Genomic DNA, 21,036 nt, shown 5'->3' on the forward strand with positions numbered 1-21,036 from the left:
ACCCGAGCAACCAGTTTGTTGTTAATGAGGAAAAAGCTGGTGTGATGTTGTTTCCATGTTTCCAAATCTTTATTAATATGAGAAATCCCACTTTACTTCGGCGGTAATGTCCAGGTGTTGGATAACAAACACTCTTACTGCCTTTGTTTTTAGCATGAACAGACTCAGTCATGTCATATTTCATAATTCATTGTTTATTTCTTTTATAATGTGCAGCTTCAGAGAAGCCAGCCTCAGAGACTGGAATGCTGATACAGGAGCTCAGTCGTTAACACATTTGTTTTATATTGTCATCGGTGTGAGGTAGAAATGTAGGGTTGTGACAAACTTGAGCAAAACATGAATGTTGTTTGAATTCCTCGATCTCAATGTTTGAAGAAATACATTTTACATGAGCAGAAAAACAAATTACATTTACATGGTATAAAATTTGAACCATAGGATACTCAATCCACAAAGCTGAGTTAAAAAAAAAAAAAAAAAGTTCTTATTTAATATCCTCTAATGTGAGAGCTGCTCATGGTAAATATTTTAAAGCCACGACATTTAAATTAACATTTTTCATACAGCATTTAATAAAATGCACTTAAGCAACTTCATCATGCACTGCAATGCACTATAAAAATTATAACAATGCTCCTTATTAGAACAGACAGCGACAAGATTATAAAACCCAGCTTAAAAACAACATGCACTCATTTTTATGAAATTACATGTACAAAGGTCATTTTACGACAGTGCCTTTACAAACAGTCTGTATGGGTTTTAAACCCAAATATTACAATTGACATTTATTCACAAGACATAATCCTGTTTACTTCTTTAAATCCCCATTACCATTCATGTTGCTGTGGATGCTTATTCTGAACCGTTATATAAGTGGGTAAGCCGATACACATCTCATTATGGTCTTCAAGACATCAATGCACTTGAGACTGGCTTCCCAGAAAGTCTAGTTTATTTTTTTTAAATCAGGGAAACCTGCCCAAAAGTACTTTAAGTACACTTAGTATGCAACAAGCAAATTTGTTCACAACAAATTAAAGTTTTTAGAAAACATATAAAACACAAAGTTTTAGTCAGCATTAACACAGTGGAACGCCACAAAAGCTGATTGATGTGCACTTAGCAGAGTACAAATGCAAACACAAGTACAAAAACAGTAGCATAGCTACACATAAGTAACATTTATGAACCCAAAATCTTAATCTAACTCCTTAAAAGAAAACAAAATGCCATTGATAAATACACATACAAAATGCAGATTGAGAACAATAATGACACTGATGGGACAGAAAGAAATAACATATAATTGATTGTCATAAAGGGAAAAGTGATGAGGTGATTGCACAGGTTATATTAGCAACACATTCATGATAACCCAGAAATAAGTGTACCTAAACATAAGAACACCCCCAAGCCTAAAAATCTCTGAGATGTCTTTCAGTACAAAAAAAGGACATATTGTCAATTTAAATGGCTAATTTGGCTTACAAGACCTTGTGAATGTGAGTTAAAAGTGAACAAGAGAAGTTGGTTATGTTATAATGATCAGAGAATGCACTGTGTGGTAATGCTATGATAGGCAGTCCATATCAATATAGATTAAGGATTAATTAATTGAGGTTTAAGTTAGTTCTTGTACCTGACTGAAGTTCCCATTCCAACAATTATTTGAAGTTATTTGATGTAAAGAACTGTACGCTAATGTCTCGCACCTTCTAGGCAATTGTGTCAGTTTAAAGGTTAAAAAGGGAAAAAATGATTATAAACGTTTTAAATCTGTGTTACATGACATTCAGAAAAGTCACACTTTGTAAAAGCCTGAATTCTCAATTAACAGATCTAAAAGGTCAATAAAAATACCAGATTACACAGTGCCAATGTTCCCAAATGCCAACATGAACCATTGCTTTACAGCTTCAAAGTACACTTTTTTAGGTAAGTACTCAGATGTATTAGAGTCTTAAGATTAGACTTTTTAATAAATAGGTGAAATTCCACTTCCACGTGTAAGATTTCTGTTTGTAAGTTTTAGATTACGGACTGGGCTTGTTAATATAGCTCATCTGATATCTGCAACAATTGCTAGTGCTATGTGATCAACATGAGAGCATGGTAAGGCTTATGTAAGACTAAAACTATATAAAAGGCTTAGCTCAGAAGGTAAAGTTCACATGTCATCAGCTCAAAGTGCTATAAAGACATTAAAGGAGATGAGCACTGTTGCAGCTGCAGAGGATTCCTTTTTCCTTCAATTCAGAGTGACTGAGTTTAGGCCAGAAACTCAAGATTACCACACTGCATCAGAGCCAGAAAACATTCAAATGTTCATCCTGGCTTTCCAATGATAGATTATCTCGATCTACCAAGGATTCCTGAATGACACTGCACCATGCATCATTAGAAAACAGGGAGTTGCTGCAGGAGTTTGGACTGGGGTTCAACAGTAAACCTCAAGAGACAGAGAGTACCTGAAGTGGAGACTCATTAATCTTTAATTCGACAGTTCTGGGTGCTGGAGTGATGGGGTGTCATTCTGTAGGGTCAGAGTCCTGGCTGTTATACTCAGCCGTCTCCATCTTGAGGATGTAGGGAATGATGCTGTCAATAGAGACGTTACCTATCAAGCCAGTGAAGAAGAGCTCCTCTGTGATGCTGGAGTTCATGAGGCGCAGGGCTGGGAGACGAGTCAGGATACGGGTCAACCTGGGGAAACAAACAATTCATGCAAAATCATCTTGATATCTTGTATTAACTTTGATAATAAGATGTTTTTAAAAGCTCCTTGGCATTTCCTTACTATGCACTCACTGTGTCACCGTCTTCAAATGTATGTCAAGTTAACCAGACAGGCACTTAAAGGTATCTTAAATGGTATCTAGCGGTGTAATTGCAGATCTATCACTTCCCCCTCCCCTTTCAAGCGTAAAAGAGAAACTAGGGTGGCAGAGAAAGACGTGAAAACCCCAATCTAGAGCCAGCGTTAGGTTTGACCCTTCTGGAAAACATGGCAGTTCAACAGTGAAGGTGACCCACAACATCTGTAGATATAAAAGGCTCATTCTAAGGTAAAAAAAACCATAACAATTCTTATTTTCAGATGATTATACACTAATGAAAACATACCTATGAATCCAATAGATCCTCCTAAATGTTACACACTAGACCTTTAAATCCTCTACTTCTAATCCTTAACCACCTCCTGCTATGTCCCAAATGTATTCATTTATTTATTAATGGATTTTAAACTGAATGCCCACTATTAATAACATAAAAGTGGATAGAGTTAAAATATTTTTAGTGATTAATCCACCCAGACATATTGCCTGGACCAGCCAAACATTGGTGCTGTTGCCCCAGGAGGCAATAAATGGGAAGGGGACTGGCCAAAAAACTGGAAATCAGAGACTGTTGTGCAAACATATTTATAAAGATCTGCTCCATCAACATCCCGGATCCCTAACAGGCGGACCATGTTCTGACCATGCGCCTGACGAGAGGAAGAGGACTCTGTGTTTAAACCAAAGATTCAATAAATACTTATATTATTTTATTTTATAATAATATATTATTAAAATATATAAATGCAATTATCTATTTCTGTGTGTAGCATGAAGAGACTGTATAATGATGAATTAAATTATCTTTTTTTCTGTATTGTTCAGGTTTGTATTGGTACTACTAAGACTTGGAGTGGATGTTTCAACCTATTATCCAATACTTTTTGGCGTTGTTTGCTCACTTTGTGACTACTTTTCATGATCTTAATCGCAGCATGTGTTGTTTATGTATCAGGTTGAACAATCACATGTAATTCACTATGGTTTTACTGCTACCACTATGGTGGGCAGGTTGAGCAGAGATTAGATTAATGTATCAGTGTACCTGTAAGTGTCCTCTGGGTAGGTTTTCTGCACGTAGTCCTGCAGCTCCATTAATGCTTTCTCCTGGAACTTCTCAATCTGCCCGCTGCCGTCCACACCCGGGTGATCTGACAAGTCAAACACACAACCGTTGTTGCAAGAATGAATTATTTTTTTCATTTGATTGAAAAAAGCTCCAATGTCTATTATTAACTTGACTAAGAAAAGCAGACTCACCGGGGCTGAACAACACTATAGCCTTCAGGTAGGCATATTCGTAGCTGTCAGTCTCCAACCTCGTCATGCTGTTACAGAACTCCTGGAACTTCCAAATATGCTCCATCACCTGCTTCACCCTCTCCCCCGATAACTTGTCTGAGAGAAGAAAATGCCCAGTTTGATATATCAAGATTTGTAATTTACTTATTTAGTTTTTGATTAAGCATTATCTAACCAGGAAACTCACTGGTCACTCAATAAAAAAACCTGTCATCACCAAAATTTGCAATTTCTCATCACTGTTAGTTAATGAAAATGCTGTCATGTTGTTTTGACATGTAGTAGGCCCTAATTAACCCAACAAGATTTTACTGTAGCGTGGATATGCATAAATTTGCCAATTTACATAAAAATTCAAACTATTTTTCACATGGACAAAAAAACAAAGACGCAGCACTGTCTGGGGTTCATGAGTGTAATTCTGGAATAAAGTGGTAAAACACATGATTTTTAAAAAAGTTATAACACAGTCAAATGAACAATACCTACAATGCCACAAGTGCTTGTCAAATGAAAAGAGCAATGAGAGAAAACTTAGCTACAGTCCTCCCCAATGGCTCTTCTGCGCTTTAGGCCTTGTTTGTTATGGTAACAACTCACACTTCTGTTTATATGTGTGTGTCCTACTGAGAAATGATGACGAGGTCTGTGGTCCATACCGTCCTGGATGCTGCTTTGAAGGTGGTTGATGATGGCGGTGAGGATGGTTGACAGGTTCATTACATGAGCGCACTGAGCAAGACCCAGAGTAAACAGCTCATTCCAGCAGGCTCGCACCAAACTGGTGTTTGCCTCCTGACTGCGAAAGAGAGCGACAAAAAACATAGGTGAGTGTCAGCAAGTAGATGGATGAAAAAGCACTTCATTTCTGTAATGTTCACAACAGATGAGTGGTTGCAGTGTAATGGTATTTCCTAAAGCCCTTTTTCAGACGTGGAGCACACAACATTGCTGGCTTTATTAAATTGACTTTTTACATTATTGTTCCTTATGGCTTCATTCAGACATGACAGGATATTTATAGGTGAGAGAAGAGAGAGAGAGAGAGAGAGAGAGAGAGAGAGAGAGAGAGGGTACAGTGGTTAGGTAAAAAGTGTTATAATAGAAGAGAAGGCAGCAGTGATAGATTTAAAAACATATTTGCGGTTTGAACCTTAATTAAAACTAGCCCCTGCTTCTCCCAGTGAAGCCAATGACACATTTTCACACCAATTTCACCATTTAATGTTAAAAGAGAGCAAACTGTGCTGCCTGTTTTATAATAAAATCCAACATGAACAAGCACTGACTGATGATAAGGACTCATCTTTAATCCCACTTTGCTCACATGCTTAATGTAAAGTGTTTGCTGCATATCCTTTATGCTAAACAAGTTCTTATCTATCTATCTATCTATCTATCTATCTATCTATCTATCTATCTATCTATCTATCTATCTATCTATCTATCTATCTATCTGCCTTTTACGTAAAAGTGACAAGGGTTCTCATTCAGACATGAGACCAACACGTTGCATTGCCATCAAATGAGGTAAAGGGGTGCATGTCTGAGAGGGGTTCAACAGTATAATATAGGCATTTGTGTGTCAAATGTATTCTCACCCAAGAGCTGAGAAGGCAGGGATGGAGCGTGCCCAGTGCATGGAGAGAAAGAGAAGTCTGGATGCTGACTCACAGATGTAGTGTACATTTAGATACTCAGGCATCGGGCTGGGCATGGTCAGCTAGACAGAGAGGAAAAGGAAAAAGGAAAAAAATATTTGATATATGATGACCTACAGATGAATGCCAGCACAAGTGTCTCAATTGCACTTGACAACGAGCCACTTGAAAAGTTTCTGTCAATTTGTATTCCTAAATGATTAATAATGCCAGTCAAGTGTGTCTGTTATACGAGTCAACTCCACCCACCTTAAAGCCAACATGGCTGTCTGTGAGCAGTGGTCCTTCCACCTCAATGATGGGGGTCTCCTGGTCTCGACCAATCAGCTGGATGGTTGTTCCACCAACACACTGCAACTTATCTGCCAGTCTCTGTCTGACCCCTACTTCAGGTGGGTTGAAAACCTTGGCCAGGGTGTCAAAGGCACTGTGCAGAACACACACACACACCTTTAAATTAATTGATCTGACAGAAAATGCTCTGCAGCATAAACATAAATGAGTCTGCTTCTTGCATGCCTATCATTTCATACATACTTGAGTAGGCATGAAAAAGGTAAAATCAGATAAAAACCAATGCTAATAAATTCAAATTGAACACTGAATATCCATCTAAATGCCTAGAATAGGCAGATGTCAGTGGTAAAATCATTGTGGATACTACCAAACTAAATACAAATGACATTAAATGTTGCATTGCACTGTTGACTGACCGTGTTATCTCACTGGCAGATTGCTCTTCATGTTGGCTGTCCGAGGTATCACCATTGTTTAGATTCTCTTTTAGTGAGTCACTCAGGTTGGCCAGTGATGTCACCACGTTGGCTAGTGTCCCCAAGTCCCCTTGCCCAGAGTCCATCTGAAGACAAATACAACAATGCAGATTATTTTGTTGCCTGCAACAAAAAGGAATGACAAATGCTTCTTAAAACATATTAAAGGGATGGATAAAGATCTAAAAAACAAATCTGCCTTAAATTGGGAAGGCGAATTGGTCGCCCCCGACTAATTTTAGAATTGGGTACAAATTTCTGATAGTTCGGTTTTCATTTGAGGGACGTGTCCATGGCTGATTAATTGCCTGAACAATCAAAGATCTACTGTCTAAAGATCTGTTATAAACTGTGGTGTGGTGTTTTAATATTGTTAGAGCAATATGCATTACGGCTAAAACTGTGGTCTTGACTCAGACCACAGTGACATAACTGAACTTCAGAGCACAAGACAGACTACAATGTCTGCATATTTCAGCCATTTGCAGCTCCATTATTATTTTTCTCTTCCTAGTTTCAGTTAATAATAAGAATCAGAATCAGAATCAGAATCAGCTTTATTGACCAAGTATGTGTACACATACAAGGAAGTTCCAAGAACAATTTATCGGTAATTAGAGAGAGACATACAGCTTATAACAGTGACAGCAAATCTGAACAAAAATCGGTAAACATAAACATAGAATTATTATGTACATACAAGTAGGTGAAAACAGATGTGCATATAAATATATATATAAAAAGCAACAGTGATCAACAACATACAATGTCAAATGTTTCTATAAACTGTAAACAAAATAGAATTGCAAGTAATGCTGCCTTTCTCTCTTTTTGTCAACCTTGACAGTTATTTAGTTTGAATAAACTTTATTAGAACTGTCAATGGATAAAACTGACCAAGGGTTCTGTGCTTACGTACAGTGTAAGCATAAAAGTTGCAGGTTCTGACGGTTCAGACAGACGATTAAAAACGTGAAATGTGAGTTAAAGATACAAGATTAATAAAACCGTGCAGTGTCTGCCCAGCTTAACAGACTTTCAAGTTCAAACTTCTTTATTTGTTGAAACAGTAATATTAAGCACCAAATATAACAGCCTCGTAATGCTGATTCTTCCTCCGTCTGAAGAATCATACTTCTATAACAGGTAGCAGAAGAGACAGACAGCAGCAGAACAGGCAGATGTTATATTTACAGTAACTGCAGCTGTACCTTTGAGTCAGTGGCCAGCAGCAAAGTTCCATCACTCTGGATGACCGGCTGTTGGATATTAACCAGCATCCCCTGGTCCAGCAGGCTGGATCTGCACGACACAGAGCATCATCAAAAACCAGTTCACATAACATCAACAGCTGAGAGATAGAACAACAACGCACAGAGCCCAGGCCTGAGGTTTGTCTGTAGGTCTGATTCCCACTGACCTGGAGCCATCTGTCTCTGTATCGGAGATAAAGGTTGGCGTGGCGATGAGTGGACTGTTTAGGTCTTTGCGAATGTAGATCTTTTGGGTGGAGGCAGCACAGTTTGCATGCTTCTCTCTGGGCACTACATCAATGGGCTTTCTCTCGCTCTGGACAGCTGAGGATAAACACCAAGCAGACATACTGTATTTACTTTATTTCTAATGGTTTTAAGTGGTTACAATAATAAAAGTGATCCCAGAGGAATGTTGTTTTTGCTTAGGTAGAGAGTCTTGTTAAACAACATCCTTTTGGTTTTGATGAATAGAATTCTTCAAATTATTAAGGACATGCAATGGATCAGGGGGTTGAACCTGTATTATTTGGTTAAAGCAAAGCCTCGGCTCTCTACATCCTGCATAATTTAATGCAGTTCTATGCCTTTATGGGGCAAGATGGCCTTCAGCTATACAATATGTATACTACAAAGTACATGAGATTAGTTACATTTATATCACATTTTTCCAGTACTCCCCAGCTATATAGAACAATAATTAATAGTAATATGTTATAATGTTTTTGTTTGTTTGCTATAGATTGCTGTCTAAAAATCGTCAGCCGACATCCACGTACAATAAAAGGTTACAACTACTGTTACTGTCTACATGCTTTTGTATGATGTCCTAACTCACACTCAGTCTTCATCCCCATTTTAAGGCATTTCCTCAACCGACAGAACTGGCAGCGATTGCGGTGGTGTTTGTTGATCACGCAGTCCTGTTTACTGCGGCAGCTGTAGGTCAGGTTCTTCCTCACGCTGCGCTTGAAAAAGCCTTTACATCCCTCACAACTGACCGCTCCGTAGTGACGCCCTGAACAAGAGAGAAAACTAGTCAGAGTGTGTGAGTCACTGCGTGCGTGGGTGCACATCAGATTGCTTACAGTGTGTCAGATTTGGCATCAGGATACATCAGTAAAGGCACAGGCACAATACCCAAGTAATGTAACTGTGAGCTTAAGTACCTGAAGCTTTGTCCCCACACACCACACAGTACTCCACCGGCTGCGGTCGGCTCAAGTCCCCTGACTGCCCTAACAACCGTTCCATTGACACTGGATCTGTGACAATCTGGAAAGCAAAGTCAAATACAGACCATTAATCTTGTGCTCCACCTTAATGCAATGTCAAGATCACTGTTATAACACTGTCTGAAAATAATAACAAATGTCAACACCAAGATACTGCCAATAGTATCATCACAGTACAGGGGGCGATATTATGGGGGAAATGTACCTGTATCCTTCCTGGCATCAGGCTGTCTGCAGAAGTGAAGATGAGCTGCTTAGTGTTGTGGCTGTCTGGTGAGGCTAGGATAACCTTGCCTGCCCCTGAGCTGTCTGCTGTAGTCAGAATGAACTGCTGTTTAGGAGCACTGGAAGGCTTCATCGCTGTCACTATCTGGATCTTCTGACCTGTCTGCTGGTCTGTTACAATCTGAAGGTGTTAGAGATCAAGGAGGGAGAAAGAAAGAGAGGGAGGTGGAAATGAACATGTACCAATGGGGTAAAAAAGAAGAAGTGAGTGACACTGAAGGTGGGAGAGCTAAGTCACATGTTGTAACATCAACTAGTTCATTGCTGCGGCTAATGCGCCGAAAGAGGACAACGTCACCAGGTAGCAACAGTGTCACATTCCCTGAAGCCAACTAATGTTGAGAGTACAGCAATTACCTGTATTCGCTGTGGTGTTGTGGCAGGCTCAGCGGAGATGACCTGAAAGCGCTGTGGAGACTCACTCATCACTGAGTCTGAAGGAGAGGATGACACCTACAATTTGAAATACATTCCAACAAGCTTAAACACATCAATAAGTCTGCAGTACAAATATATTTTACACAATGTAAAGCATGGAAATGTTACTATACAACCCTTTTGTAAATACAAGTTGGAACTGCCAAGAGAACCTGGCTACAGAAACTATGTCTCTATGGCAACGAATAAAGGTATCATCCACTAACCACACAGCCAAAGAAAGGAGCGCCACAGTATTTTCAATCAAAAACAACCTTCATATGGGTTACATGGATCCACTCAGACTGCCAGCAAACAGTACATCATTGAAGTCTTCCTTTGCACACTCACCTCTGCCTCGTGCTCAGAGTCCACTTTCTGCTGAGAGAGCAGATTGAGGTTGGTCGTCATGATGATGTAAGGTCATTAGTGAGGTCTGTTTGGAAAGATTTTATCTTCATTGTTAAAAACACGAGTAATCAAAAAAAATAAAAAATGCTGTCACAAAAAAACCTCACTCAAAAATTTAAAAATTCTTTCTTTTTTCAACTTTAATACATCAGATGATAAGTTCACACAAGCAGTAATTTAATGGTAATAAACAAAACAGAAAATAAAATTAACAAAATAGTTACAATATCTGTTTACTGCTCCACCTGTCATTAATTCCAAGTTAAATATTTTCTTCCACATCACACCTACTGTAGTATGCATCCTGTTCAGACACCTGAGGTAAATGTTTTGTCTGACAAATCCAGCCTTGGCATGACTGCAGTGATGTCACCACAAGCCAAATCCATGACCTCTGAGCGTGACCTGGACATGAGATTTGAGAGACCGTTGATAACCAGATTACACTACGGTCTGAACCTCACAGTGTCCAATATGACACTGCGACAAGGGTGGACGACTACCTCCCCTCCATATAAATCTACCACCACTTGTATGCACATCCCGAGATCTCAGCTGCTTTTCCTACTGTTGTCTTTATTTGTGCAATTTACATGTGACTTCATACTGATTATAGAGTCAGAAAGTTTTGTATGTATCCTCATATATTCACACACAGAATGAGTTGACACCACATGAAAAATATGATAGTGCGAGCAGAAAACCCTTTTTTGCAAACCCGGTGATAGCTGTGCAAAAAAGCAAAGAGGAGAAATCATTAAAAGTTATATAAACACATTTCAAGTGATCACTGCATTTGAACACAGTAGGCAAAGGTGCATCAAATTAGCGGAGAAACACTGTAATTAAGTACTCTTTCCACAAATACCCTCTCTATGCAAATGTAATACACCTAATGGTACAACCCTCACCTCCACTATTGTATTTGAAAATCTATATTTTAATTGTGAGTGACCACAGTGCTTTTGAGCATCTTCCTTAGAAGAATGAAGTGGCAGCATGTACACCTGACACCAATAACCTTTTTACACTTGACAGTTCTGACTGTGTCTTTGTTGATTTGGGATTTTAATAAAGAATACAGTTTGACAGCTTAAGGGAAAACTGATTTATGTGCCTTCAGCAGCTCCACATGCAGTGACCAAAGGGAGGAACATAATGCTTCATATTGTTGACCAATTGGACAAACTGAATGCCAATCAGTACCTCCTTCCAGAGACGCATCAAAACACAGAACAAAATGGCGAATCTGGCAGTCAGCCAATAACACTGGATACGAAACCTTATGATAAATATATTGGAGCAATTTTCTTTCCAGACAGCAGAGTGTACCATATGTCGATGTGCTTATAATAAATGTAAAAAAAAAAATGCAGCTTTGGTGAATAATGTCACACTCATAGTAATTTCAACCCACTACTGTCCCCGGGATGGCAAAGGTAAAAGGGTCGAGTTCATCTGCAAGCAACTACAGCTTTCCAATGTTAGCTGTTCAGGCTAATATAAGAGAGCTACAAGTAAACGCAACAAGGGCTGCTTGAGGAGCCGACTGTACCCGTCTCTCCCCTTGGACATGTCGGTGTAACAAGCAGGGATTGGTTCGGGTTACAATAGCAGTGTCACCTATTAATAATTAGTTTAACTGTCAGTAAAGCATATCAGACTTGCGCCCAGCGTTTCGCGTCCCTTTGCCCAGATCCCGAGCAGGCAGAGTCGGGCAGGAAGGGAGCTCCGCATCGGCAGGCTAACAAGCTAGCTGGGAGATTAGCTGCGCTCTTTTTTTTTTTTTTTTTATCATCCAGTATCTCGGAGAGCTTTGTACGGTTTTCAATCCGGGACCGAGACTTACCTCCGAGAAACGGTGGTCACGGATTTAGCGCTCTCTTCTATTTTATAAAATATTTGTTTTGGTTTTCTTCTGTTAAAGGTCATAGTTCGTGACCCCGCACCGCCAGCGCGTAGATGATGGTTGAAGGTTTTTTTTTTTTTTTTCTCTCTCTCTCTCCCTCTCTCTCCCTCTCTCTCTCTCTCCCTCTCTCTCTCCTTCCTCTCGTGCGCGTCCCCCGCGCGCTTCCAACCCCCACCCACCCTTGGCGCGAGCCAGACAGGACTGACGTCATCATGTCTGACTATCTATGGATTTCGCTGTCAAGTTATGTGTTATAAAATTAGCACAATTAAAGAAGAAAACGTGTAATAACAGAAGTATTAGAGACAAACTGACAAGCGTTGTTTCTCATTGGGTGTGTGTCTCCTCAATGGAAAAATAAAACACAAGTGACAGGCACATTTATTACATTACAAATATGTATTTATGTATAAAGTAAATTCATAGCCATTTGATCCATTTGTATGATGTAGTAGGCTAATTATGTTTTAATGTCTTCAAATTTGACTCTGACTTTGTTTTTTGGACTTTTGAAGAATGTCAGTTCCTCTTTGGCTCTAGTTACCAGGACAAAAAACATCTGTACAGTTAGCTGCTGTTAATGTATAGGAATACCATCACCGTGACAAATATGACATCCCTTTTCAACACATTGTCTATTACTATTACTATAAAAAAAGAAAAACAGCCAGACAGCTTTGATCACAAACTTTTTATCACTTTGCATGATCAAAACAAATGATAAACATTATGGTTTCTCTTTCCCTTGATGTGAATATTTAGCAGTAGATCGTTATACAACTGCATTAACTCATATTGCTAAATTGCAGTAAAGTGCCTCATTGAGATTTAAAATACAAGAGTGTCCTGGCCAAGATTGCAGCACCAGAACATAAAACATATTGAAAAAATGTATAAAACACCCTTGGGTAAAATATAAAAGAGTATAATCTAATCATTAGATCAAAAGTGTAAAGGTAAAGATGATAAAATGACAGCAATAAATATACCATAACAAGTAATATTAACAAATATTAATATATTAACAATAAAACACACACATTGCTCAATTCCTTCATTTCAGGTTATTTACAATTAATTTAAGAGAGATGTTGCTCAAACACAGTGTTAAAAAACATTTGGTTAGGATTTTATTTATAATGCAGTTCTCAAGCGACTTATCTTCTGTAGGCTATAACACACTGAAGCAGGGATCTCAAATTCAAATTGGTGTGGGGCTGGTGTTGGCATCTCATAGGAGGGCAATTTTAATATAAAAGTACTACAAGAAAGCACAATATTCTGAAAATATTTCCATTGCTAACACCCTACCTAACAGAAAAAGCAGCAGCTTAATTGTATATGAAGGGGTAGTTTGAATTGATATGAAACAACTAGAAAACAAAATCTTGCGGCCCAGATTATATTCTATTTTTTACATCATGTTGTGGCTGAAAGCAGGGGGATGGAGGCAGGGGGGTTTCCGGGAGGGTGTTAGAGTGGCCTGAGGTGGCCCCTGAAATCTGATTGGCCACTCCAAGTGCCACCCCATAATCCTAACTTCTTTCACTCCGCAGTGTCTTTCAGAGGCTGTAATGGGCTCTGTATTAAAGCTAGTGAAGATGGAAACTAGATGACCTAACGCATCCATTGTTAGCAACCATGTGGTGCTAACATGTATCGGGAAGGGGGCTAATGGAACAACTGACATGGACGTTTTCAAAGGAATCCCTTGACCTCTGGCCTCAAGATATCTGAATAAAAATGGGTTCTATGAGTACCCAAGAGTCTCTCCTTTGCAGACATTCCCACTTTATGCTAATGCATGCCCTTTTTTTTGCATGTGGTATACATGTGTTATTTTTGCCTAGTGTATTTGAATATTTCTGCATACTATGGTCCCTAAACAATATTTAAATTGCCTAAATTGGTAATGACGGTAATTGGAGAAACATACTTGATGTCACGTGGAAATCTTGTGTCCAGCAGTTATTATGGTTTTGTATTTTTCATTTTGTTTTTTATTCAGTTTAGTTTAGTCATTTTCTTTTCTTTTCTTTTTCTCACCATAGTCTAGTTTTTATTTTAATTTCAATTAAAAAATATTTTTATTGATCTATAAAAACATTGGTGCCCAGTAGTTACATAATCTGCGTATTTAAAGTTTATAATCTGGATTTATTTAAAGGGGAAAAGGAGGACTTCGTCATGGAAAAACATCAGACACAAATCATTATAATAAGCAGGGTATATTCTATGTCTTCAAACATTTCTCTGCAGTCTTTAAACAAATATCCATCTCATCACAACATTGTTGTATTGTTTCATCTGCAGTTTTTTTTACCTTTATTTGTATTTAAACAAATGGAGGTAATGTGAGTGTGTTTGCATGGCCCCATCAAGTAAATAACTATTCCAACTAATATATTGAATGATATATATATATATTCATATTTGCATGAGCCATTTGCCTGCATTTACATGACCTCTCCCATTTTATGGAAACAATTAGAGCTTTAATGGTCCAATATCAGCAATAACAAAACCCTGAATGACCACCAGGTGTCGCCCTGCACCACCAGACATGATAGGACTGAGTATGCAGGATAACAAAAGGGCAGACCATCGAACTGCGGCCCTGTAAAAGAGAGGAGATAAACTATATTTGCCTAACAACGGTTAAATATATTTGTTACAGCAGCTCAAGAGTCAAAAGTAGAGGAAAGAAAGAGGGAGCTGTACACACCTTTCACTTACAAAGACTTAACACCTATGTACATACAGTGTATAGCATTATTCTAATATATACACTGAACAAAATTATAAACGCAACACTTTTGTTTTTGCCCCCATTCATCATGAGCTGAACTTAAAGATCTAAGACTTTCTCTATGTACACAAAAGGCCTATTTCTCTCAAATATTGTTCACAAATCTGTCAAAATCTGTGTTAGTGAGCACTTCTCCTTTGCCAAGATAATCCATCCACCTCACAGGTGTGGCATATCAAGATGCTGATCAGACAGCATGGGTATTGCACAGGTGTGCCTTAGGCTGGCCACAATAAAAGGCCACTCGAAAATGTGCAGTTCCATCACACAGCACAATGCCACAGATGTCGCAAGTTTTGAGGGAGTGTGCAATAGGCATGCTGACTGCAGGAATGTCCACCAGAGCTGTTTCCTGTGAATTAAATGTTCATTTCTCTACCATAAGCTGTCTCCAAAGATGTTTCAGAGAATTTGGCAGTACATCCAATCAGCCTCACAACCGCAGACCACGTGTAACCACACCAGCCCAGGACCTCCACATCCAGCATCTTCACCTCCAAGATCATCTGAGACCAGCCACCCGGTCAGCTGCTGCAACAATCGGTTTGCATAACCAAAGAATTTCTGCACAAACTGTCAGGAACCGTCTCAGGGAAGCTCATCTGCATGTTCGTTGTCCTCATCGGGGTCTCGACCTGACTGCAGTTTGTCGTCGTAACCGACTTGAGTGGGCAAATGCTCATATTCGATGCCGTCTGGCACTTTGGAGAGGTGTTCTCTTTACGGATGAATCCCAGTTTTTACTGTACAGGGCAGATGGCAGACAGCGTGTATGGCGTCGTGTGGGTGAGCGGTTTGCTGATGTCAACGTTGTGGATCGTGTGGCCCATAATGGCAGTGGGGTTATGGTATGGGCAGGCATGTGTTATGGACAACGAACACAGGTGCATTTTATTGATGGCAGTTTGAATGCACAGAGATACCATGACAAGATCCTAAGGCCCATTGTTGTGCCATTCATCCACAACCATCACCCCATGTTGCAGCATGATAATGCACAGCCCCATGTTGCAAGGATTTGCACACAATTCCTGGAAGCTGAAAACATGCCAGTGCTTGCACGGGTAGCATACTCACCAGACATGTTTCCCATTGAGCATGTTTGGGATGCTCTGGATAGGCATATACGACAGCGTGTTCCAGGTCCTGCCAATATCCAGCAACTTCGCACAGTCATTTAAGACCAACATTCCACAGGCCACAATCAACAACCTGATCAACTCTATGCGAAGGAGATGTGTTGTACTGCGTGAAGCAAATGGTGGTCATACCAGATATTGACTGGTTTCCGGACCCCCCGGACTCCCCCAATACAGTGAAACTGCACATTTTCGAGTGGCCTTTTATTTGGGCCAGCCTAAAGCACACCTGTGCAATACCCACGCTGTCTGATCAGCATCTTGATATGCCACACCTGTGAGGTGGATGGATTATCTCGGAAAAGGAGAAGTGCTCACTAACACAGATTTTGACAGATTTGTGAACAATATTTGAGAGATGTAGGCCTTTTGTGTACATAGAGAAAGTCTTAGATCTTTGAGTTCAGCTCATGATGAATGGGGGCAAAAACAAAAGTGTTGCGTTTATAATTTTGTTCAGTGTATATATATTGCCAGAACAGGTCAAAAATGTCCCTACGGTCAGGTGTTATCAGGTTGATATCTGCTAACTGTGAAGGCCCTAGAAAATGATTACCATTTTCATTCTCATCAAATCATTCATCGTAGGTTAAAGGTGATCACTTCCCTCTGAGGGGAGAAGTGGGCTCAAACCATGCCAGAAAATGCCCCCCATTGCATTGAAGAGTCACCGGGTCCCCTCATACAGAGGACAAGACACACACCATTTGTCGAGAATAACTCAACTAAGCATATGCTCTGTGTGGACCAGGGTCATGTGGTTTTTGCACAACTGAACTGTCAAATGTGCGTTCATCTACAACAATGATATAGGATAATTACAATGTACAGTCATATGTAGTCCAAATATCATTACTGATATAGCCATGTAGTTAGCCTAATGATGTAACATCTGACAAATATGATTTATTAAACCAATATATACGTAGATGGGCTTAACAATGCGAACAAAAACCTTTTTTTCCCCAAGTACCACTTGACCCATTTTTGTTATGCAGTGCCTTTGGTTTTAGCACAACTGAAGTGGCATTCATCTTTGTACTGCACTGCAACCACACAGTTATAACACAGGATAATCGCAATGTATATGTATATGTATATGAATATGCATATGTATGAATACAATATACTATAATAATATGATATGTAGGCTATATAACCTATACATATAATGTTTGTGATAAAAAATATTCCCTCTGATGTGTTCTCAATTCATTCAAATAGTAACCTTTGTCTTCTTTCCACTTCATTTAATATCGTCTCATGGCGACAGTACATGATTACTCGTTTTTTTTTGGATCTCCATCCATGTAGCCAATAAATATTTCGCCATTATTTGTCCACGTTGCAGCTGCTATGGTAATTTATGTCTGTTGGTAAATAGCGGGGGTATAATTTTACATTTTCTCTGTAGTCCAGGTATCATTAGGTGATATAACCATTAAATTAGCCTAATGATCAAACGGTGACATCTGACAAATAGTAGCCTATTTATTAAACCAATACACGTAGACTGGCCATACCTATGCAAACAAAAGGTGTTGTGCATTAGGTCGAAATTTGTCGACAACGAATTGGAAAGCAAAGAGGAATTTGGATCCATGTGCCTAAGGCTGGTTTGTTCATAGGACAGTCGAGGAATAAGCAGCCGGATGACCGTTAAACAAACAATGATCTTGAAGAGGAAATCATCAGAGCATCATACCACGTTTATTGCACCTAATAGAGGAGTTATTACGCAGCCGAATTGGAACATTTCCACGTGTAGTAAACGACCTTAGAGCTCTAGGTTAGTCAGGGCGAAAATAGCTTCGGGTTGCTGCCGAATCGACCGCTTCATTTGCGCAGCTGCATATCCCACTCCTGTAAAAGTAACTGGGCTGCAGCATCAACACGGGTTCCCAGCTCCTTTACCGCATCCTCGCCGATCCGGCACTCGCCCCCGGTTTTTTCGGGTTTACTGGACCTTTGATCAAAGACGAGAAAGAGCGGAGGACGCGCAATGATAGAAGAGGGGTTATAGCCGTGGAGACAAGGGAAGGAGCACCAGTGAGAAACGGGGGAGTGTGTAGCAGCTACATCCTTTTTCAGAGCTGCGCAGTGGTAGTGCGGGTTGGTCATGGTCGGACGGGGACTATGGGTATGTAAGTCCCGGTTTGGGAAGCGAGGGAACAGGCTTGGTGTTTTGTCTTTTCTGTGCGCGGCGACGGCGACCGCAGCCCTGCTGGCTCTGCTCTTTGTGGACATCATCGAGTCATGGGTCACCTCCATGAGCATGAACACGGTGATGGAGCCGCACGCCGGCATCATCCCCCTACAGAGCGTGCCTCCCACCAGACCCGAGGAGTTCCTGCTGATGCCCAGTCCGCTCGTGTGCCAGCGTGCCAAGCCATACCTCATCACCATGGTTACCTCGGCTCCTGCCAATCAGAGGGCCCGCCAAGCCATCAGAGACACCTGGGGAGGGGAGGTCGAGGTGAGGGGCCTGCGGGTCATGACTCTCTTCATGGTAGGTGTGGCGTCTGACCCTGGACTGGCCAAGCTGCTGATAGAGGAGGCCAGAGAGCGAGGAGACCTGGTGCAGGGGCGTTTTCTGGACACCTACTCCAACCTCACCCTGAAGACCCTGTCCATGCTGGGATGGGCCCGCCGCTTCTGCCCTCAGGCTCAATTCATGGCCAAAGTGGATGATGATGTCCTGTTCAATCCCAGCGCCCTCCTGCACTTCCTGAACAAGAGCCGTAACCCGTATGAACAAGGAGACTTGTACCTTGGCAGGGTACATCTCCATGTGGCTCCGGACCGGGACCCGGAAAGCAAGCACTATCTCCCTTCAGGGGCCTACCCTCCCTCTGTCTTTCCAGACTATTGCAGTGGTACAGCCTATATTCTGTCCCGCTCTGCATTGCTCAAAATTTCCCTGGCAGCCTCTGCATCACCTTTATCCACACCTCTGCCCCCTGAGGATGTGTTTGTTGGTCTGTGTGCCCGGGCAGCTGGTGTGCTGCCTTCGCACTGCCCACTATTCTCTGGTGGCCCAGGTGTGCCATACGGGCGCTGCTGCTATCAGGCGATGGTGTCCATCCACCACATCTCACCTAGGGAGATGCTGCATTATTGGGCTGATGTCCATACATCACAGTCCTGCTCCTGGCTGAGTCTACGTGCTTCTCTGGGGGTGTGCAAGGTCAGGGCGATGCTCGGTTCAGCTCTGGGGCTCGAGCAGGGCTTGTGAGGGTTATTGAAGAGGAAAACTGGACACATTGGGGCTGGGCCTCGCTTCGATACTGTGAACAGCACAAGTGCTCTTCAGGCTGTGAAGCTACACTATGTTCACTGAGAAAATGTTACATTATTTTTATAGCTTTATTTTTTTAAACATTATAATGTATTTAACTGGCTTTTTTGCAGAAAAGGGGACGATCAGCTGGTAGAATTGAGAATTGTCACAGTAGTCTTTAATCTATCCTTGGACTGTTATAGCATCCTTAATTGTCACACTGACACATATGGTAGGTGTAGAACTAACAACATCGGCATGCTGATAGCATACAATGAGGAAATACAGCCACTTATGTGATGAATGCACATTGGATATAAGTATTTCTATTAACACGCCAAGTCTTACTTCTATATGCTGCTATATTTCATATATTTAACACCCATGTAGTACACCACAAGGTACTTCAATTGTAGATATTAGTCTATTAAGATCCCTAAATGCATGATGTTCCAAACAATAGTATAATAGGTACGTATTATCAAACAACAGGCTTCATATACCCAGTAATATAAAATATATGCATATTAGATAAAACCTTTTTGCTCAAAATGGAAAAATAATCGCCTCAGTACAGGATGTATTCAAAGAACTTAAGTAATAAAAAATGACCTGCCATTAACTGGATGGTTGGACAATGAAATGCATTTTGGCCAGTTCTGAGAAAACCGTTTCTCTTCCTTATTTATTCTGCTGCCTACAGCCAATTTAACCACTAAATGGATGTGGCACACAGCTATAACCCCACATAGCTGCAGTATGCATATGACCTGTCTTCGTATGCAAGATTAAACATTAAACTGACTGTGAAGGTCAGGTTTATCTGGTCTGAATACATTTTAAACAGTCAAAGTCAGTGTGTTTACACTCAGGAAATATGTTCAAATGAAATACTGTCACCAATAAACTATTCTCACAGTTTATGTTACATATGTCTTTCTTAGAAGAGAAACACACACTCACTTCCTTAGAAGCTAAACACGCACACACAGATCTGCTTTATTTCAACACTACTCATATAAACACTGAACATTTCAACATGTAACAATTTAACAGTCAACATTTCAACACACAACATTTCAGTCACATTGTTTTGCACTTTCTCCGTGCCAAATTTAACGGCCCAATGTAATGTAACACGATTACAAGGAAACAAAGGTTGTGGAGGATGAACAGTTAGACTATGTTAATGAATAGATGCCAGCCAAACAGGTGCCTCACTAACATCAGTCATCCTGTTAAGGAGAATTTATTCAGCGAATCTTATTTAAATAAATATCACTGACAATAATATAATACAGACTGTAATCCCAACTAAGTAGCTATAACACACACAGACATACACTCTAAAAACAAATGTCTTGGCTCAACAAAGAAAATTTCAGTTTCCATGTATCATTTTGAGTTGTGACAACATAGAATGAAATAATGTTCAACCAATGAACTATATTAAGGTGAATTAGCTTTTCCTCTACAATGAAAGGTATTTTAAATTACCACCTACTTAATTATTGGTAGCATAAACACAAGTTTTTAAGTTGATTAGTCATAAAATAAAGTTGTTCCAAATAGTTTCCCCACATTATTTAAAAGGCATTTTAAGTGTTTAAATAATGGTTTTGAAGTTGACACACTTTCCTTTTGCTTTCAAGATGTTGAATTACTTACTTTAAACTCTTTGAGAATGGTCCTCTTCCTTCTTTGGATAGCTACATCTCT

General features: G+C 40.1%; 2 protein-coding genes across 9 annotated transcripts; one reads left to right on the forward strand and one right to left on the reverse strand.

Annotated features, from left to right (window-relative positions):
- Positions 1-173: 173 nt before the first annotated feature.
- On the reverse strand, positions 174-12,197 carry nr2c2 (nuclear receptor subfamily 2, group C, member 2). Of its 8 annotated transcripts, none has more exons than XM_051424265.1 (16): positions 12,030-12,194; positions 10,472-10,585; positions 10,121-10,205; positions 9,710-9,805; positions 9,273-9,473; positions 9,002-9,107; positions 8,671-8,850; positions 8,000-8,156; positions 7,791-7,881; positions 6,520-6,665; positions 6,056-6,233; positions 5,747-5,868; positions 4,805-4,944; positions 4,104-4,241; positions 3,889-3,994; positions 174-2,709 (listed from the first exon to the last, which is right to left on the reverse strand). In XM_051424265.1, exons 3-16 carry the CDS (start codon positions 10,178-10,180, stop codon positions 2,535-2,537), a joined length of 1,896 nt encoding a protein of 631 aa, XP_051280225.1. In that variant the 5' UTR covers positions 10,181-10,205; positions 10,472-10,585; positions 12,030-12,194; the 3' UTR covers positions 174-2,534. The 8 variants fall into 8 exon arrangements, 7 of the variants coding, with proteins under 7 accessions (XP_051280225.1, XP_051280227.1, XP_051280226.1 ...); XM_051424267.1 differs by having other exon boundaries at positions 10,468-10,585; XM_051424266.1 differs by lacking the exon at positions 12,030-12,194 and adding an exon at positions 11,736-12,023.
- Positions 12,198-17,547: 5,350 nt separating this feature from the next.
- b3galt4 (UDP-Gal:betaGlcNAc beta 1,3-galactosyltransferase, polypeptide 4) lies at positions 17,548-20,235 on the forward strand. The gene has a single exon (XM_051424565.1). The coding sequence runs from the start codon at positions 18,157-18,159 to the stop codon at positions 19,270-19,272; it is 1,116 nt and encodes a 371-aa protein (XP_051280525.1). The 5' UTR covers positions 17,548-18,156; the 3' UTR covers positions 19,273-20,235.
- The last annotated feature ends 801 nt before the right edge of the window (positions 20,236-21,036 follow it).

The sequence above is a fragment of the Dicentrarchus labrax genome, unplaced genomic scaffold (genome assembly GCF_905237075.1).
Source record: "Dicentrarchus labrax unplaced genomic scaffold, dlabrax2021, whole genome shotgun sequence".
NCBI lineage: Eukaryota > Metazoa > Chordata > Actinopteri > Moronidae > Dicentrarchus > Dicentrarchus labrax.